The 21,486-nt window shown below is 39.5% G+C and overlaps 3 protein-coding genes across 3 annotated transcripts in view; 2 read left to right on the top strand and 1 right to left on the bottom strand.

The window, feature by feature from the left end:
• LOC114529922 (deleted in malignant brain tumors 1 protein-like) overlaps window positions 1-6,452 on the bottom strand; it is a 30,713-nt gene extending 24,261 nt beyond the window's left edge. The window contains exons 1-4 of the mRNA XM_028551488.1: window positions 6,422-6,452; window positions 5,261-5,596; window positions 4,313-4,648; window positions 3,898-4,233 (exon numbers count right to left, since the gene is read on the bottom strand). Coding sequence (XP_028407289.1) covers window positions 3,898-4,233; window positions 4,313-4,648; window positions 5,261-5,596; window positions 6,422-6,452 — 1,039 coding nt within the window. The remainder of the gene's footprint in view (window positions 1-3,897; window positions 4,234-4,312; window positions 4,649-5,260; window positions 5,597-6,421) is intronic.
• Window positions 6,453-8,939: 2,487 nt separating this feature from the next.
• On the top strand, window positions 8,940-9,428 carry LOC114529921. The gene has a single exon (XM_028551487.1). The coding sequence runs from the start codon at window positions 8,940-8,942 to the stop codon at window positions 9,426-9,428; it is 489 nt and encodes a 162-aa protein (XP_028407288.1).
• Window positions 9,429-10,277: 849 nt separating this feature from the next.
• Window positions 10,278-14,796, top strand: LOC114529895. The gene is made up of 2 exons (XM_028551469.1): window positions 10,278-14,464; window positions 14,722-14,796. The coding sequence occupies exon 1, from the start codon at window positions 10,453-10,455 to the stop codon at window positions 13,105-13,107; it is 2,655 nt and encodes an 884-aa protein (XP_028407270.1). The 5' UTR covers window positions 10,278-10,452; the 3' UTR covers window positions 13,108-14,464; window positions 14,722-14,796.
• The last annotated feature ends 6,690 nt before the right edge of the window (window positions 14,797-21,486 follow it).

Below are 21,486 nucleotides of genomic sequence, written 5' to 3'. Positions count from 1 at the left end.
GATTGCTCCCCATTGTCCATTGAAGAAGACTTCAACACGACCAATTCCACTTGCACTTGACGGGCCTTGTAACCTCAGTCTCAAAGCTGATTCGGAAAAGAATAGAGGAATATATCAGATGAATAATAGTTATATACTTGTAATTTAAGTAAAAAAAATAAAGCTACTTAGGATATTTAGGAAGTTACGAGGCAAAAAGCCTCGTTTCGAAAAGAAACAATAATTTATATTGCTTACGATAAAAATTTATTATAATCATCCGATATCGAAATTAGCTTTTAGATTACATCCCACTTCAAATTTCAATTGCAAAAATGTACTATCAAGGTAGTACCCACATTTTTGAGATTACATAAATATAACAACAATGAGTAAGACATAAGCAGACAATTAAAATGAATTAAAATTATTGGAATAGGGTTAACTCGAATTGGGCTATTTTGGAAGCTAAACTTCAGTTGCTCTAACTAAAAGATGCAGAACCGACATCGACTTCTACAACTCCCTTAAAAACTATTTTACCCTATGCACTTGATCACTTTTAGATGATTTACTCAATCGTTCACTTTTACTTCTATACTAAACCAGGGTTTTTTCCTGCCTGACATCAAATTTTTATACGACCATCTCTGAAGGTATCGATGTTATTGTTCCTTAAGGTATTATAGAGCATAGGTTCTTTGTGGTTAAATATATGATAAACTTTTGGCATTTCGACGCTCTTGTAAAGAGGCTGGCATTTGATACGACAGCCTCAATTTGTTCATTATTTCAAAAATAATATGTTATATAAATAATATGTTTAAAATTGAAAGTAGCTGAATACGCCAGTACGTTGATGACGTAAGAAGGAGGAACTTCGGCCCATTTGTTTCTATTTCTCAGACGAAGCCAATTAGAATGCCCACAAATGCAAAATGGCAAATATTGTACCCAAGATTTATTTGTTCTGATTGGTCTGAAACGATCGAAATGCCTCCTTAACTTGTTTGCTAACATACAAAAAGGCGCTGTTACAATGTACAATTTTCCTTACAACTTGGAATCAAAGTTGTAATTGAAATGTCCGTTTTTTAAAGACCATTCGAAATGCTAAGAAAACGTTAGCAGATAATAAGAAATGTTCGTATTTAACAACTTTAGATGCCTCACGAGTAGAATTGCATTCCGAGTTGTAAGGAAAGCTGCATAGTGTAACAGCGTCTATCTCAGTTGCACACTTCACATCATCCCAAATTTTCTACATTGAACTTGTTAAGTTTTCACTACTGAAAGGGTTGCCTGAATTGACTAAAACCCAGAGCATAGAAAATTGCTCGTCATGTGGATCACAAGGTCACAGGTCCAAGGTCAAAGCATCACAGACAACTTAAAGAGCGATAAACTGTATGATTTTGCAATAATGCAAGCAGTATACCTTAACTAAAAGTAAAACTAAAAATACAACAAACACTAGTAATAAAGCGGTAAATTTTTTTCTATTAATTTTTGGAAATCTTATATATAGACCTCATACTACAGTATAACACTGTTCACGGATGAAATATTTATTAAAGTTACTATCACTTTAATTATGCCTTTAATTTGTGTCAAAAAAATTCTGCATTTTAAAGTGAAAAAGAGAGTGATGATGACTTTCCTATAGTGTGTAGTTAAGACTTAGATCATGTTTTGTGAGACCACCTATACATAGTGGTGGAGGGTCCACAAAACATGATCTTTCCCGAGGAGATCAGTCAATAAGTGTTTTATTATATAGCAAAGTTTCAAAGGAAACAACGGGTGAGGTTCAAAGGTCAAATGTCATGTATGTGACGTACATCATGACTTCCGGTTTTATTAACCCCAGGTTGTTAAAGGTATTTACACCCGATCAAACTGGTTCAAACCTGACAATAAAGATTTTGCGGTAAACATTCGATTTTCTCGTGATGTAGTTTTTAACCAATCAGATTCTGGAAAAGATGAACTTTGAAACTTGCTATAAAATAATACAATTTTCATCCTTGCTCATCCCAAGTACTACCACCGCTTGTCATACATTAATAAACTCCGAAAAATAGCACAGGATTTCCAGTGTCTTGCATTATATAATTTAATCGTATTACACTCACGAGACAGCAGCACTAAGAACTAAAACAACATTTGTATTCACGACAATCGGTTTGATCCCTAATCTTTTACCTGCATTTTTGCATTCAACTCCCACGTCTTCACGATGTGAACAACCATGACTCCCCCAACAATCGTGAGAACAATTTGTTATAATTCGCTCATTTCCCGTGCAATTGACGTACGATAACCATATTTGACCTGAACCAGAAGGAACCTCGTTTCTCTGAAGAGTTCGAACAGCATCTCGATAACCAAGTTGACGACAAACAACCCGAGCATCATTTATATCCCATCCATCATCACAGATTGTTCCCCAATATCCATGATATAATACTTCAACACGACCAGTGCCATTGGCACTTAATGGTCCTTGTAATCTGAGTCTGACAGGTACACCAGTGAAGTCTAAGAAGAATAGAAGAATGTGTAAAATCAATCCAGAAATTGTAAATCAAATTACAAGCAATACAAAACTACTTGAAGAATTTTTGTTTCTCCCTTGGAATGGCCTAGTTGTGAGATTACTGCTTGTTTTTTCTTTATTGCACATCCAGCAAATTAAAGCGCTTGACATTAAAATATATGGCGTAGAGTTTCAAAGATATGTCTAAGATATGTCTAATCGTTTGAAACAACACTAAAGAGGCTGTTCAGGTAAAATGACTCTGACGCATTGAAATGAGTGAACAACGTAATCCAGGTAATCGTGTGGTCATCCTAACAACAGCATGTGCTTGTCTAGTTTCAAAAGGACATATTAGTGCCTCAAAATCATCTCATGCTTCGTTGAATCTTGGGTAATTGGCTCATGCGAAAACGCCACGATGCCCTGTTTTATAACTTACCAATCGTGCTGCAATGTACACCTGCCACTCTATCAGAGGAGCAAGAACTTAACCCCCAACTATCAGAAAAACAACTTGTAATATTCTGTTCATCCCCAAGACAACGGACATTTTTTAACCACAACGGTCTAGAAGCAGGAGCGAAAAGATTCCACCGAAAAGTCTTTGCATCGTCTGGATCAGTATAACCAAGTTGACGACACACAACCTTAGCATTTTCTCTCTCCCATCCACGAGCACATATTGCACCCCAATATCCATGATGGAGTACTTCAACGCGACCGGTACCATTCGCACTTAATGGGCCTTGTAATCTTAGCCTCACAGGGGTAGCTGTAAATACTTAAAGAAAAAATGGAGTGTAAAAAGCCATTGTAGCGTTTGTTCTCGTTGTAGTGGTTGTTGTCGTTGTCGTCGTCGTCGCTGTCGTTGTTATCTTCGTTGTTGTTGTTGTTGTTGCTGTTCAACATTTTGTACTCTATTAATTCAATAAATACGGTTGTTTAATTTTAAGCTATAAGAATATATATATATATATATATATATATATATATATATATATATATATATATATATATATACACCCATTTGCAAAAACGTTGGCCGCAGATAGATAGATAGATAGATACTCGAAGTCTAATTAGAATTGCATATGAATACATTTGTATGGGATTTCAATCATATTACACAACATATGCAATTCAAATTAGATTTCGGGTATCTATCTATATCTATCTGCGGCCAACGTTTTTGCAAACGGGTGTATATATATATATATATATATATATATATATATATATATATATATATATATATATATAAGAGCTGAAATAAATCATAATTCCGGGGGAAGGGCACAAACCGGTACCTGAAATGAAAGTCTTTAAAAAAATGTTAAAACTTCATATTATTCTAAGACGTTTTTAACATTTTATACCTGTTGTACTGCATTCTACGCCGGCGTCTTGAGAATGATCACAACCGTAAATCCCCCAACCTGGATGAGAACAGCTTGAGATATTTTGTTCTTCGCCAGTACAATTGACGTTATCTAACCATATCTGTTCTGAACCAGAAGGAACCTCGTTCCTCTGTAAAATCTTTGCAACATCTGGATAACCAAGTTGACGGCATACAACCTTAGCATCTTTCATATCCCATCTGTAATCACAGATTGTCCCCCAATATCCATGATAAAATACTTCAACACGACCAGTGCCGTTTTTACTCGATAGTCCTTGTAACCTCACTGTCACAGGTATACCAGTGAAATCTTAGAAGAACAGTAAAGTGTCTGAGATCTTTATAGTCATATATTCGTTTAAACATCCTTTTGATCGCTAACTTTTTACCTGTTTTTGTACATTCAACTCCTACGTCTTTTTGATGCGAACAACGATGATTTCCCCAACCACCGTGAGAACAATTTGTTATATTTTGCTCACTTCCGGCGCAAGAGACCCCAGATAACCATATTTGGCCTGAACCAGAAAGGACCTCGTTTCTCTGAAGACTTCGAACGGCGTCTTGATATCCAAGTTGACGACAAACAACCCTAGCATCTCTTATATCCCATCCATAATCACAGATTGTTCCCCAATACCCATGATATAATACTTCAACACGACCAGTGCCATTCGCACTTGATGGTCCTTGTAACCTCACTGTCACAGGTATACCAGTGAAATCTTAGAAGAATAGTGTGAGATCAATACAGTATTGTTAATGTAAATGCTTGAATGAGTTTTTTCTTTTCATTGCATGGTATTACCTTGAAAGTGAATACCGACAGCAATGTTGTAATATCTATCTAAGAGTGGATTTTCATTCAGTGCAAAATGTCGCGCGATCGTATTTTTGCGATTGCTTTCTTTTTGAATGTGCTTTGACAAGCTCATCTCTTGGTATTAGTACGGGCTGATTGTCTATTTGCAAAGGAAAGCGATCGCAAAAAGCCGATCGCGCGACATTTCGCACTGAATATAAAAATCCGCCTTCAGAAAGTTAACGTTTCAGTAATTAGCGGTAACATCTTTTGGTACTCTTTCCGGCATTCATTTTAGAGCTACATTTATAAAAATAGCCATCAAATTTGTTATTCGCGTTCGGAGAGAATATGGCGATTAGGGTTGACCATATTTATGTTCTCTTCTCCCTGAACTCTTTTTTTCAACTCGGTTTTGTTTTGGTATTATAGGATAAAGAATAAGGAAAAATCATCAGCATTCTTGAGATTAAATTATTGAACACAAATTACAACAACGTTTAACGAACATGCATTTGATTCTTATTTTTTTCACCTGTATTCGTGCATTCAACTCCTGCGTCTTGATGATGTGAACAATGAGTTTTGCCCCAGCCATTGTAAGAACAATTTGTTATATTTCGCTCATCTCCGCTACAAGAGACGTACGATAACCATATTTGACCTGAGCCAGAAGGAACATCGTTTTTCTGAAGAGTTCGAACGACATCTCGATAACCAAGTTGACGACAAACAACCGTAGCATCTCTTATATCCCATCCATCATCACAGATTGTTCCCCAATGTCCATGATATAATACTTCAACACGACCAGTGCCGTTTTCACTTGATGGTCCTTGTAACCTCACTCTCACAGGTATGTCGGTGAAATCTTAGAAGAATAATGTGAGATGAATACAGTAGTTATGTAAATACTTGAATGAGTTTTTGCTTTTCATTGGCATCAGGTTGAATCTGAATAGCCATATTGGAATATCTATCTAAGGGTGGATCGATTTCCATTCACTGCAAAATGTCGCGCGATCGGGTTTTTGCGACTGCTTCCTTTTCGATTGTGCTTAGTCAAGCTCATCTCGTGAGAGTAGTACCGCCTGATTGTCTATTTCTCAAAGGAAACGATCGCAAAAAGCCGATCGCGCGACATTCCGCACTGAATAAAAATCCGCCTTAAGAAAGTTAACGTTTCAGTAATTAGCGGTAACATATTTTAGTATACTCTTTCCCGCATTCATTTTATAGCTGCATTTATAAAAATGTCGATCAAATTTGTTATATGCGATTCGGAAAGAATATGGCGTTTAGGGGTGATCGTATTCATATTCTGTTCTCCCTGAACTCTTTTTTCAACTCCGTTTTGTTTTGGTATTATAGGATAAAGAATAAGGAGAAATCATCAGCATTCTTGACCGTAAATTATTGAACACAAATTACAACAACGTTTAACGAACATGCATTTGATTCTTATTTTTTACCTCTATTTGTGCATTCAACTCCTGCGTCTTTATAATGTGAACAATGTGTTTTGCCCCAACCATCGTAAGAACAACTTGTTATATTTCGCTCATCTCCGCTACAATAGACGTGCGATAACCATATTTGACCGGAACCAGAAGGAACCTCGCTTCTCTGAAGGGTTCGACCGGCATCTTGATACCCAAGTTGACGACAAACAACCGTAGCATCTTTTATATCCCACTTGCGATCACAGATTGTTCCCCATCGTCCATTGTAGAATACTTCAACACGCCCTGTGCCATTTGAAGCTAATGGCCCTCGCAACCTTAATGGAACAGCTGTGGAATTGTAGAAAGATCATTAAATCATGATGATGGTCCAATTTGGAATTGCTGTAATGCATTGTGTTTATTATTCAGTGGCGTAGCCAGCCTGACGATTTTGTCTCGCTATGTAAATCTCATGTTGTTGTAATTATTCATGTCTTTAGAAATTCATTGTTTTCACAATCAATGAACACCAAAATATTAGCATAGCAGGACAAATCGTCAGGCTGGCTACACTACTGTTATTATTCATAATCTTGTTTTTTAATTTCCTATCTATATTATACATCTAAGATCATATCGTTTTGATATTTCATCTTATTGACATTATGTCGTTTTGCAAAGACATAAGTAGGAAAGTAGGAAAAGTAGTCGATATCCGAGTAAGAAAAGCTATCACACTATAACTACAAATATTCGCAGCATAAATATTAGAAAAGTATCATTTCACGTTTAATCCCTTCAGCCTTTTGAATTTTTAACAGTTACTGAAGATGTAAAGTTTAGAATTTAGAAATTGTAACTGAGCCAGAGACTAATAAACTTTGTGCTTATATTGCAGCTGAAAAACTGGTGACGTGAACTTAGTGATGACTATAATTTGATTTCATGTTATAGTAAATCAGCTTTGATCTCGTTTGACTCATCTCGTAATCATTTAAAGGCTTTCATAGTGTTAGTTTTGAAACACCTACTTGTAGGCAAGTTTAGTCCTAACACCTTGACGCCACGCTATCTAACGCTTAATATCAATCAGCATGCTCGTAAAATTAAATGCCTGCGGGCAGTAGATAATAGTAAAATTGCGTGACTCAAGGAAGATCAAGGCACTATTCAACGTGTTACTCCTAGTAAGAGGACATCAAAATTTATGTCGGTGGATTTAGTATAATTTAGAAATTTCTATCCACGTTCGTTTGTGTACTTGTTTCGGTTTCACGTTCTACACGAAAGCAATAAAGTCAACGTCGGTGCGCGTGGAAACCAAAGTAAGTACATATTGATCTTTCTTCAGTACTAGTACAATTGTTTGTTAGTTAGGTTACTTGTAGCTTGCGTTTTAATTTGGTATTCTGAACTGGTCAAATGATTTACCACGTACAGATTTAGACTTAATTATAGTGTATTCGATAGATTTACTTCTATTCATATAGTCGCATGTTTTTTATGATACTGCACGAACAATGAGTTATTGTGTTAATATTAAGTACTAGATAGATATTTTTTGCATTGTCATGTTATTTAGTTCGAACCGATTTCCACGATTAACAATTGCCACAATTCTGTGTCAATTCACGTCTATCAAACCCACGAACGTTTGGATTAAAGTTATAATATTTTACTTGTTCGATACTCAAATTCTGTCGAGTTCGATTTGTCTGCGCACCGTTCAACCCAAGTGTTGTCTCATTGGTTATCGCTAAGAGTTAATCGTTTCGTTCTACCATTGGGATTAACATTTAAGTTCGAATTTGTTTCACACTGAAAGAATTTGAAGAATTTACCTCTCGTTTCGTGCTCCGGGCACTGAGAAGGAATGCCAGTTATTTCCTGAGAACTTTATCTTAATTTAAAACGTCAAAATCACTCAACGCGTCTTAATGGACTCGGATATTGAACATATCATGGATCAATTAAAAAAGGCGAGAAGTATTGCAAAAGGAAACGTAACGCGAAAGGCTAATAAAGTCAATGAGATACTGACATCATGCGACAATGTCGATTCTGTAAAGGAAATTGCTAAGGAACTAGATGAAGTTTTAAAACATTTCGAAGTTGCGCATGAAGCTTACCATAATTTGCTCAAGAAGAGCATGAAGTCGAGGAATCTAAATTGTATTTTAATTCGGTTAACGAACTCGTTTCGGAGCATAGGACGAAAATTCAATCGTGGCTTGAACAACCGGCTATTCAACTTGGGCAAGAAAGCCAAAACCAAATTCAACCAGAGGATTCTATTTCCACTGCCGGATCACACAAGTCGTCGCGTTTTCAAACACGATCAATCGCTACCTCAGTTAGGAGTTCGTCCAGCGCAAGGGCAAGAGCTGCCGCAAAACAAGCCGCGCTTGAAGCGAAAGCGAATGCGCTTAACAAACTGCATGAACTTCAATTGGAAGAGCTCAAAATAAAACAGAAAAAATCCCAAGTCGAACTTCAAGCAGAAATAGCTGCCGTGGAAGCAGAGAAACATGTCTATGAACAATCTGAAGCTAGTGATGTTAACTCCAACCGATCTGCCCGTTCGCGTCACGTTGCGGCGAAGTCGATTCAGCAACACGTCCGCGCAAATAAACCGCATCTCTCAAACCACATGCTACAGAGAATAGCCTACGACAAAGGGAAGCGTTCAATAGTCAGCAGCTAAACCCGACTACTCCGGAGTGGACTCCAGCCAGTGCGCTCCCTCATGATCACTCGTTCCAGCGTCTAATGGAAACCCAAGACCGCCAGAACGTTGTTCTTCAACAGATGATTCAGCAACAGATGCAAGGTGTAACAGCGCTAACATTACCACAACCTACCATGAAGATCTTTAACGGAGATCCTATCGAATATTGTGACTTCATCCGAAGTTTCGAACATCTTGTCGAAACGAAAACGCCAAGTTCCAGCTCCCGCCTCTATTACCTAGTACAGTACACGTCTGGGCCGGCCCAGGAACTCATGAAGAGTTGTTTGTCCATGGAACCAGAGAAGGGTTACAACGAAGCAAGACGTTTACTCAAGGAAAGGTACGGACAGAGTTTTCGAATAGCTGCAGCGCATATAGGAAAACTGACAGAAGGACCACCAATCAAGGCTGAAGATGGAAATGGGCTTCTCCAGTTTTCAATCCAACTGACAAGTTGCACCAACACCTTGAAAGAAATCGGCTCTGACGAAACTGGACCATCCCGAGAACCTACGAAAGATTATTAACCGCTTGCCGTTTGGAATGAGACTGAAGTGGCGGGATGTTGTCGATGGGATCGTAGCTAAGCAAGGCCGAGATGTCACGATAAACGATGTCACAGAGTTCGTAACGGTTAAGGCAAGAGCAGCTACCCACCCAGTCTTCGGGAAGATTGTGAACGAAAACAAGGGAAGACAAGAGGAAACAAAGGGAAAGAGAACGCATGACAGGAGAGCAAACGGCTTTGCAACCCAAGGAGACCAGAAAGCGGGTGGCAAAGACCAAGACGGCAGGACATACAAGAATATGTCCCTGCAATGAAAACCACTGGCTAGCTCGTTGCGGAAAGTTCAGGAAGATGTCACTTGATCAGCGAATGGAATTCGTGAAGAACAAGAGACTTTGTTTGAATTGCTTCAACGCTGGACATTTTGTACGCTCGTGCCCTAAAGAGAGTTTCTGTAAGATAGAAGGATGCACCGGTAAACACTCAACGTTTCTACATCCCAAGTCTACACCTAATGATCACGAAGACAAAAAACCCCTTTCAAATCAAGCTACAAAGGAAGAAATTGAGGGATCAACGAATTCTGCCAACAACGGTTACGTAAGGAGATCTCCAAATAGGGAACAGTTGAAGAAGTCCTCGGTCACGGGTCTAGCTGTAGTTCCGGTTCGAGTTAGAGTGAAAGGTTGCACCGAAATGGTAGAAACCTACGCGTTCTTGGACTCTGGCTCAAACACCTCCTTTTGTACAGAAGGCCTTTTGAAGGCATTGAACAACGAAGGAAGAAAGGCGAAGTTGTCGCTGACAACGATGCTCGGCGAAGGTGCCCCAGTTGAATGTTCTCTCGTCGAATGGATGTTTTCGATCTGGATCAACGAAATCATGTCGATCTCCCTAAGGTTTATTCAACCAAGAGCCTGCCTATTCGCGCAGAATGCATTGGGAGGCAAGAAGATATCGAACGATGGCCATACCTAAAAGGCATAACAATTCGACACATTGATGCTGACATAGGCCTCCTTATCGGTAGCGACGTTCCAGAGATGCTACAGCCTGAAGAAGTACGGATGAGCGAGAATGGGGGTCCTTTTGCCACAAAAACAATATTCGGATGGGTTCTGAATGGACCGCTGGGTAGAGAAGATGTCGACGTCCCGACAGCAAATCCCGTTCAAGCAGACAGCACACTGGAGCAGCGCTTCGAAGAGTTTTGTAATATGGAGTTTAACGACGTGAACCGTGAACTCGAATCGACTATGTCACAGAATGACAAAAGGGCTTTGAACATAATGGAAGGGTCAGTAAAGTTAGTGAATGGACACTACGAGATTGGTATGCCTTGGAAAAATTTCCCACCTTACCTGCCTAATAATATGCCTCAAGCCCAACGACGTCTAGGATCTCTTAAAAGGCGACTTCAACAAGATCCATCACTTCTGGAAAAGTACAAGAAGTTTATGGACAATCTATTCTTGAACGACTATGCAAGAAAGGCTACTACACAAGATATCGGTCCGCTGAAATCATTCTGGTACCTTCCCCATCACCCGGTGTTCCACCCGCAAAAACCCGAAAAGATTCGCGTCGTGTTTGATTGCTCTGCCAAGTACCGTGACACCTCGTTGAACGACCAGCTGTTACAGGGGCCGGATCTTACGAATACGCTCGTTGGCGTGTTAACGAGGTTCAGGGAAGAACCGGTGGCGATGATGGCGGACATCGAGGCGATGTTCTATCAAGTACGCGTTCCTTCAAGTGACTGCGACGCCCTCAGGTTTCTGTGGTGGCCCGACGGCGATCTCTCCAAAGACCCAGAGGAGTATGAAATGCGAGTGCATCTTTTCGGCGGAGCGTCATCACCAAGCTGTGCCAACTTTGCACTCAAGAGGACCGCCAAAGATAACCAGGCTGAATTTGATCCTAAGGTTATTGAAACCGTAGAAAGGAACTTCTATGTCGACGATTGCCTTAAGTCAGTTAGCGAAGAAGAAGAAGCTGTTAATCTGTCACAGCAACTACGTGAGCTGCTGGCCCGAGGAGGTTTCAAGTTGACGAAATGGCTGTCGAATTCAAGAAGGGTCGTCGAAGCGATCCCCGAATCTGAAAGAGCATCTATCGTCAAGAACCTCGATTTCAACTGTTGGTCTGTCGAGCGAGCTCTGGGAACGCAATGGAATATATCATCCGATCAGTTTGGCTTCAGCATCGTTATAAAGGACCGTCCTCCCTCGAGAAGAGGCATATTGTCGATCATTAGCTCGGTGTACGATCCACTCGGGTTCGCCGCCCCGTTTGTATTCCAAGCTAAACTTATCCTTCAAGACCTTTGTCGCATGAAGCTAGGTTGGGATGAAGAAATTCCCGAAGAACATCTCAATCGCTGGCGATCGTGGCTCGAAGAACTGCCAAAGTTAGAGCAACTCGTAGTCGACCGCTGTTTTAAATCCCAAGATCACGGAGAGATTAAAACAATCCAACTACACCATTTTGCAGACGCCTCGCAACACGGTTACGGCGCTGTATCGTACCTGAGAATCGAAGACGAAGGTAATCAGGTAAAATGTTCTTTCGTGATGGGCAAGTCCAGACTTGCACCGATCAAACCACTTACTATCCCAAGAATGGAGTTATCAGCTGCAGTCGTAGCGACGAAATTAGACGGAATGTGCCGACGAGAGCTCAGCCTGCGTATCAATCAATCCTTCTTTTGGACCGACAGCACGTGCGTGTTACGGTATATCGAGAACGAAGACAAACGATTCCAAACATTTGTAGCGAACCGAGTCGCTGCTATTCACAACTCGTCTTCCCCGTCTCAGTGGCACTATGTGAACACAGAGCTCAACCCCGCGGATGATGCGTCGAGAGGAGTTCAACCGGATGCCCTCGAACGATGGATTAATGGTCCAACGTTCCTTTTAAAGCCATTCGAAAACTGGCCAACGAGACCAGCCGACTTCAATAACGCTGAAGATACAGATTTAGAAGTGAAGAAGCCTTCTGTTTGCTCGACAGTCGCCAAAGAATCCGATGAAAATCCTATCGATTCGATCATTGAACGCTTTTCATCTTGGAATCACCTCAGAAAAATCATGGCATGGATCCTTCGATACAAGACCAATTTGCAACGTCAGATCAAAAGACGAAGGGCCGGGGAGCCAGTAGCGAACGACTCCAACGGTACATATACTCCCATCGATGTAGAGGAGCTACGGAATGCTGAATCTGTGATTCTAAGGCACGTACAGAAGAAGTGTTTCGAGGAGGAACGAAAGATTCTCCGCGAAGTCAACAGCGAAACAAGTCCGAAGGACGCAAGGGCGCTAAAGAAGAGCAGCAAAATTTTCAAGCTCGACCCAATCTTGAAACATGGGCTCGTATGCGTTGGAGGTCGCCTAGATCGAGCACCGATTGGTCAACAAGCAAAGCACCCAGTTGTTTTACCGAAGAATCACCACGTCGTAACGTTGATCGTGAATCATCATCACAATCTTGCCGGGCATTCTGGTTTAGAGTATACTTTGTCTTTAATACGTCAGCGTTATTGGATCATCAACGGCAGACAGACGGTACGCCGGGTGCTCAACCGATGCATTGGATGCAAGAAACGACAAGCGCCTGTGAGTCAACAGAAAATGGCTCATCTTCCGAAGGATCGAACAACACCTTCCAACCCCCCTTTACATACACCGGAGTAGACTGTTTTGGCCCGTTCGAAGTGCGACGTGGACGAGTGACAGTGAAGCGCTATGGCGTCCTCTTCACGTGTTTGACGACCCGTGCTATCCATCTTGAAGTCTCAAGCTCTTTAGACACGTGTTCTTTTATCAATGCCCTGCGTAGATTCATCTCGAGGAGAGGCCAACCAGACGAAATTCGATCGGACAACGGAGGAAACTTTGTAAAGGGAGAGAAAGAGCTACGTGAAGCTGTGAAGAAATGGAACCAATCACAGATCAACGAATTTCTTCTACAAAAGAATGTCAAGTGGACATTTAATCCTCCCACTGGTTCCCATCATGGTGGTGTCTGGGAAAGGTGTATCAGAACCACACGAAAGGTGATCAAGGCTGTGACCAGAGAACAAATCCTGGACGACGAAGGCATTAATACATTGATGTGCGAAGTCGAGGCAATCGTAAATGGACGACCAATCACCAAGCTCTCCGATGACCCGCGCGACATGGAACCTCTGACCCCTAACCACCTGTTGTTGTTGAGAGCCGGGCCCACACTTCCCCCCACAACTACCACCAAGCAAGATGCATACAGTCGGAGATGGCGCCAAGTACAGTACTTAGCAGACGTATTCTGGCGCCGCTGGATCAGGGAATATCTTCCAACTTTGCAGGTTCGGCAGAAGTGGAATAAACGACACAGGAACTTCGCAGTCAATGACATTGTGCTGGTCCTGGATGATAAGACACCACGAAACTTCTGGCCACTTGGACGAGTTCTGGAAGTTTATACCAACCTCAACGATGGTCTCGTACGCTCCGTGAAGTTGAAGACAAGGACGAGTGAGCTCATACGACCGGTGAACAAGATTGTGTTGTTGGAGGAAGCTGATGACAACCAGAACGATAAGTAGACTCTATAACATGCATGGACCTAATAGTCACAATTAGATCAATATTGTCCAGTTTGTCTCTAGTAGATAATCTGTGTTTTGTTTCAAAACTTTATGTGTTAGAACTATAGGTAAAGGCTGCTCATGGTTCCGCCTTTAAGGGGCCGGAATGTTAGTTTTGAAACACCTACTTGTAGGCAAGTTTAGTCCTAACACCTTGACGCCACGCTATCTAACGCTTAATATCAATCAGCATGCTCGTAAAATTAAATGCCTGCGGGCAGTAGATAATAGTAAAATTGCGTGACTCAAGGAAGATCAAGGCACTATTCAACGTGTTACTCCTAGTAAGAGGACATCAAAATTTATGTCGGTGGATTTAGTATAATTTAGAAATTTCTATCCACGTTCGTTTGTGTACTTGTTTCGGTTTCACGTTCTACACGAAAGCAATAAAGTCAACGTCGGTGCGCGTGGAAACCAAAGTAAGTACATATTGATCTTTCTTCAGTACTAGTACAATTGTTTGTTAGTTAGGTTACTTGTAGCTTGCGTTTTAATTTGGTATTCTGAACTGGTCAAATGATTTACCACGTACAGATTTAGACTTAATTATAGTGTATTCGATAGATTTACTTCTATTCATATAGTCGCATGTTTTTTATGATACTGCACGAACAATGAGTTATTGTGTTAATATTAAGTACTAGATAGATATTTTTTGCATTGTCATGTTATTTAGTTCGAACCGATTTCCACGATTAACAATTGCCACAATTCTGTGTCAATTCACGTCTATCAAACCCACGAACGTTTGGATTAAAGTTATAACATTTTACTTGTTCGATACTCAAATTCTGTCGAGTTCGATTTGTCTGCGCACCGCTCAACCCAAGTGTTGTCTCATTGGTTATCGCTAAGAGTTAATCGTTTCGTTCTACCATTGGGATTAACACATAGTTTGCTAGCTCTGGAAAATGGTTGTTTACCTTAAATTTGTAAGTGGCTATTTATGCATGTAATTCTAGTATAGTTACTGACTGAATATAGCCAATTCTGATATGACTATTCAATATTTGTTTTCGTTTTATCAAATGCGTACCAGGCTACTAATACGAATTCATGCATTTCTTGTTTGTGTCAGGAGCAAACACATGCTTCATGCCTGTATATAATAAACTTTTTATTAACCTCGCTTGTTCGGTCTTTACCGAGATATATCGCACCTCGATCTTTTTGTACGAACCTCGATCTTCGAGCTCGGTCTGTTCAAGAAGACCTCGGTGCGATATTTCTCGGTAAAGACATCGTGCTCGGTTAATAAGAAGTTATTATATATCGTAGCTATGTTATAAAAGAATTATACCACTCGTTCTCGTCGTATATGACGTGATGGGGTGATTCGAAAGCCGAAAGCTAAGGCTCCTGATATTTGAAAATACGTAAGAATATCGATATATATGATGAATAAGTCCAGTTATATATACCTGCTTTTAAACATTCAACTCCGGCATCTTCATCATGAGAGCAATAACTACTGACCCCCCAACCCCTGTGAGAACAATTTGTTATGCGTTGTTCTTCACCAGTACAAGTGAGATCCGTTAACCATATCTGTCCAGAACCAGAAGGAACATCACCACCATGGAGTGCCCTGACAGCACCTTGATACCCAAGTTGACGACATGCAACCCTAGCATCTTTCAAATCCCATTCATCATCACAGATTGTACCCCAAGCTCCATTGTAAAATACTTCAACACGACCTGTACCATTTCCACCCAGAGGCCCTTTCAATCTTAGCAGTGATCCTAGAAAGTATATTTATTTATAAAAAACTGTCAACACGGGTTTCCAGTTAATTGAATTTCGAGACATTTTTACTTTACTTCACATTGTTCAGTACACCTAAAAAAATATGTTCAAACGCTGCAGTTGCAAAGTTATTCAGAGGTCGATCTCAGTCAATTTGTTTGGACATCTGAGACCAGTTGCATAAAACACTAGTTAGCCCTTAACTGTAGTAAGGACAGAATTGGCCAATCAGAGTCGTGTCTTATGCAAAATGTGGCTAAAAAGTTTAATATAACCGGCCCCTGGTATATTGTTTGTGAACTAATACTATTACGCCTATAAAGATTGTAAAAAAAATGATTTACCTTGGCAATGGTGTGATACAAAACTTACACCAAAAATTACGCCAGTTAGGACGACCAAAATCGTCATTTTGTGAACAAGTGAACTTAAAAGGAAGGAAATATATAGCATTTATAATCAAATCACGTGTCACAAGGAATACATAAAATGATAGGCACACTAAAAAAGATTTGATTGCTTCCTGCACTTGATAATTATAAATAAAAACCTGGATATGCTTATGTAGACACTAAGCCTTCCCGGGAATTAACATTGTAATTGACATTGTCATTTCCCCGGGAATTTTTGATCACATGATACGAACGCGGGAAAGCGGAGAGGAGCGGCAATATATACCACTTATCAACCGAATTTGAGGTCCGTACAAGACAAATATCAGGACGAGGTCTTGACAGTACGGACCGAGCGATAGCGAGGTCCGTACATAAAAGACCGAGGTCTGATATTTTTCCAGTACGGACCGAACGTATTCGGTTAATAAGGGATTTATTATATGGCATACAGTATTTAGTTTATTTATTTATACAATGCGCTGCAGCATTCTTGCCGGCTCTTTCGCCAGCCATTCGCCAAGCAAGCACTGAAGTGGCTTCTAACACTTTTGTTTTTTATTCGTTAAATAAGAATGATACAGTAATATAAACAAAAATCAAAGATGAATAAATATAATATTCACATGCACCAAATAATGCTGTTCTTCGTCCATTCTCCGTCGATACTTTTCGTGTCAAAAATAAAAGTGCAAGCTTGTTTTTGTTCAAAAATATGAGAGTTGGACCGTTACTACGGCAATGGTCTAATACTGGGGGATTCCAGACCGGCAAAGAACTAATCAGCGCACGCCATTTTAGTCACGAGACCGCGTGCCAATATAATGAATTTTATTATAACTTTTATTATTACAATTCTATTATATCACTTTAAAATCGCAAGATGTTGGGTATAACTTTGATTAAATCGTAGCATAACTCTAATGGAGGTTCCTCTTTAATAATTTTTGGCCCCTGAGCTCCTTGTGACAAAAAATCGGCAAAATTATTTTGAGTAAGTAAGGGAAGCGAAAAGGTGAACTTTGGCATTAATACGGCATAAAGATAAACTATGGCGTTCATGCAAATACGTTCGTAATGACAACAAGGAATTTAAATCCTATCTTAAGTTTATAAAGTTTGTGCAGGCTCATAGAATAGCGCCAAGTGAACTAGCACCGCGCTATATTATGCTATGTCCTTCAGTTTAGGAAAGCTTATACTCTGACATCTCTGAGAAGATGAAGTGCAATGAAGCTGACGTTGCGGTCAGAAAAGCTAAAACTATATACGTGTTATGAAAATTTATTCAATGCAAATTCGACAGGTGAGGTCAATTTATCCAACTAAGAACCAGGACAAAGCATTATTAACAAGGTCGTCCGATATTCGATATTCAACTCTTTTTGTTTATTTTCATCCAAGTATATTGCATCGTTGAAAAAAAAAGCCACCTCACGCCGTGATTTCAAGTGGAAAATCCATCTCCAATGCAAATGAGGACAAATTTCAAATTCAGCTTCCGTAAGGTCACACATGCAGAAGTGGTGAAAAAGTTGAAATCTAATAATCGCTCAAAGCGTACCGGTATTGGCGATCTTACACCCTTGGTATGTTGAGGGATGCTGCTTCCATTGTGATAAATCTATTTCTAAAATCTAGCCTATTCCCCAGACTTTTTTCCCTGTATCAATGTTAAATAAGTTTTATTTTTTTTCATACGCGAGGTATAGGACATCTTTTACAACAGGTTAACTAAAGTTCACTAATGTTCTCTTCTTGCTTCGTTCTTCTCTTCTCTTCAAATATTCGTTGTTGCTGTTCTTGTCTTTGGTCGTTGGTTCGGTAATGTTGAGCTTCTCCAACGTTTCATATGCTTTTTACTCCGCTAGTCCACTCTATTCGTCCACTCTATTCGTCCACTCCGTTAGTCCACTGTGTTTAGTCCACACCGTTAGTTCACTGAAAGTTCTGTTTGCTGCATGCGCGCTATAATAAAATTTGAGGGGATCTTGAAGACGCCCTATGCAAGGTGGCGTGATTCATACTATCCAATCAGCGTTGTAGGTTACAAGTGTGGGTCGCCGTTAGAAGTTCGATCCAGCTCTCATATTTTGTTTACTTAAGGGCGTTGACGCACTAGTCGAGTTGGTCTTTTGCTTAATCGATCATTGTTAAAACTTGTTCACAACTTAAAACATTTATCATTAACTTAAAGTACAATTACCAAATTATTACTTTGTGAACCGTATCTGAAACTTATAAACTATTTTACTAATAATTTTATCGAATTAAGCTTTCGTGACGTAAGACTTCAAGTGCTTAACCAAGCAAAATATAACAAAAAAATGATTCACACAAGGTGACATGAGGTGAGGGCTGTAACCTCATGATAGGAAAGGGAATTTTGTGATTCCGAAGGGTCATAATATAATTATTTACTTTACACGTCATTTTATGAGACATGTTCTCCAAGTAATTTCCTCGTCGATATTGGCCTTCTATTTTTTAACAATGTTAAATTACACTATATAATATGCGCATTTCATAACACTAATATTCTTATACCGAAGATAATAATTAATCTTCCATAGTAAACAAAATAGGGAGGTAGGGTAATTGATATATAATAGTTACAAACAAGGTGAACATGATGGAATTATAAGCTTTAAAATATTAAAGATTCGAATCAAAATCTGGCATAGTTAACCAGATGATGCTTGCGTAGATAATTATCTGCCTCTATATATATGCTCCTAACGTTATCATTTTATCCTGTCAAAACTAAACAAATACTCCGGCGTTAATCGAAATTGTCTCAATTTTCTTAGAGTTTAATACATGTTAAATTTTTGCCGCCAAAAACTGCATGCAAGCCAGCCAAAACGTGCTAAAAAATCATCATGTGACACGGAAGCAAACACAGACAATTCATGTATCGCACATGGCCTTACAATCTGCCACTGATATGAAATCATTGCAGGAATTTCATATATAAAATATTACATGCAATCACATGTTTTATGGCAAAATTGTTATGTGAAAGCGGCTTTCTTTTCTTTCTGTGTGAAAGTGCTTCTGTAAAATGAGTTCTGGTCTAATTTGCGTCACTTCTGCATGGACATTTAAAATTCTATGCAAAAATTGCGATAGTTAGATCTTATAAGAAATGTTACCGGACAATCTCTCTTTGCCTTTTATGAATCAATTACTGAACTATAAATCTAGTAGAAAGGTACATACCGTGTGTTCTAAAATGCCGGTTCACGATTCCTTGATCTGTTCTCAATATGACCTCTTCGTCGGGACCGTCTAGCTATGTCGTTAATCAGAAGCCTCTATAATTAATAAACGTAAGTAATACCAATGCCAGGAAAGAAAAATATGTAAGATACGTCGTACAGCAAATTCGTACAGTAGATCTCGACTACGTTTTGGTTATGGGATAACACTGAATTGCATTAGATATATATATAGCGACGGTTAAAAGTATGCAAATGCAAAAATTCCTGGAAACAACGAATGCATAAAAAGTTCCGTAGCAACCGCATAAGAGCATCAGGCAATCCTCAAAGGAAGCAGACGAGAAAATGTTAATTACAAAATATGATGTAGATTTCTTTTATTCTAAAATTGGTTACTAATATCCAACAAACTTAAGCCTAGTTCACACTTGTTTGAGGTCACTAGTGCGCGAATTAAATACCGATTGTTCGGAGCTAGTGTGAATCTGCGTAAAGGCTAGTTTCCACTGAGGAAAAATCTCCTTTGGATCTGAACGGACAGGAAAATTTCCTTTGTCGGTGAGTTCTCAGGCGGGGTTTATACAAAGGAAGCTTTCCCGTCCTGTCCGATGCAAAGGAGAATTTTCCTGAGTGGAAACTATAGCCAGTAATAGCCTTTAGCCGGTTTCCCACTAGCGATAATTTTCGCGCGAATCGACAGTTTATTTTTGTTCCAGAGACCAGAGCTCTCAACTGCAACCATTTGGAACAAATTGCTCAAATACAAAGGAACAAAGTCGCTTCGCGCGAAAAATATCGCTAGTGCCGTAGTGTAAAACCGCTCTACAGCTTGGCACTATACTCTACAGGTCGAGACTTTTAATTCATAAATGCTCTAGAGATCAATGTGAGATCTGATCTCGAATGAGTACAGTGCGGTAACTTCTTATTAACTTACAGCATGACAATGAATCCAGTAAAAGGGAATAATCGGTAATCAAAAGTCATAGATGAAATGCGATACTTTCATGTATGAATGGCATGCAATGTTCGTTGCGTGGTAAACACTACATATTGTTTGTTATGCGGTAACTTCCTAACTTACAACATGACAATGCATGAATTAAAGTAAAAGGGAATAATCAGTGATCAAAAGTCATAGATGAAATGCCATACTTTCATATGAATGGCATGCAATGTTCGTTGTGTGGTAAACACTATATATATATTGTTTGTTATGCAGTAACTTCCTAACTTACAGCAATTCACTGAAATTCATTGTCATGCTGTTAGAGCATGACAATGAATTTCAGTGAAAGGGTATAATCAGTAACCAAAAGTCATAGATGAAATGCGATACTTTCATATGAATGGCATAAAATGTTCGTTGTGTGATAAATACTATATATTGTTTTGTTCACAGCTGTTAAAATGAGCTTCACAGGAAGGCTAGTTTTGCCTGTAAGGGCTAGTTTTCACGTCGCATTACATGAGAAATGTCATGGGAAGTGAGAAATGTTACTGCATGGGGATGGCTTGTTCTCAAAAGCCACATTAAATAGCTTCTTTGGAAGTCGTTTACTTATTACGATGTCCAAAACCATAGTCAGACAAATTTTTCAATACTGATAATCAACAATCGAATGAGACCCTGTTTACACTAGAACCAAAGTTTCCGGATTCATCACGAAAGCGGAATGTTTTAGTACCGGATTCATGTTGCTGTTTACACACGCAGCAACGAACGCGATAGAAAATGTACTCGGTTTTAAGCCGTATCCGGAAACTTTGAATCCGTAAAAGTTTGTGGAAAATTCGTATCCAGAAACATCTGAATCCGGAAAATTTTCTTGTGTAAACGCTTTGCACGACGAATCCGAAGAAATTCAATATGACGACCAAACAATTCTCCAAGAACAAGTAATGTGAGTGTAAACGGACAAATCCGCATACAGAGACAACTAAAGTGTAGTGTAAATACCTGACGAATCCGATACATGTGTGTGACAATTAATGAATCCGGATAATTTTACAAATCCGGAAACTTTCGTTCTAGTGTGAATGGGGTCTGAATCACTGAATGTTATTGTAGAGCTA

Source organism: Dendronephthya gigantea, unplaced genomic scaffold (assembly GCF_004324835.1).
Source record: "Dendronephthya gigantea isolate DGI-Jeju-01 unplaced genomic scaffold, DenGig_1.0 000058F, whole genome shotgun sequence".
NCBI classification, from domain to species: Eukaryota; Metazoa; Cnidaria; class Anthozoa; order Malacalcyonacea; family Nephtheidae; genus Dendronephthya; species Dendronephthya gigantea.
Note: the sequence above shows the minus strand (reverse complement) of the source record. Positions and strands in the feature narration are given on the sequence as shown.

Bases quoted from the DNA above. Each gene is read 5' to 3' on its own strand.
- LOC114529921 (XM_028551487.1), top strand. From the start codon at position 8,940: ATGGAAACCCAAGACCGCCAGAACGTTGTTCTTCAACAGATGATTCAG.
- LOC114529895 (XM_028551469.1), top strand. From the start codon at position 10,453: ATGCTACAGCCTGAAGAAGTACGGATGAGCGAGAATGGGGGTCCTTTT.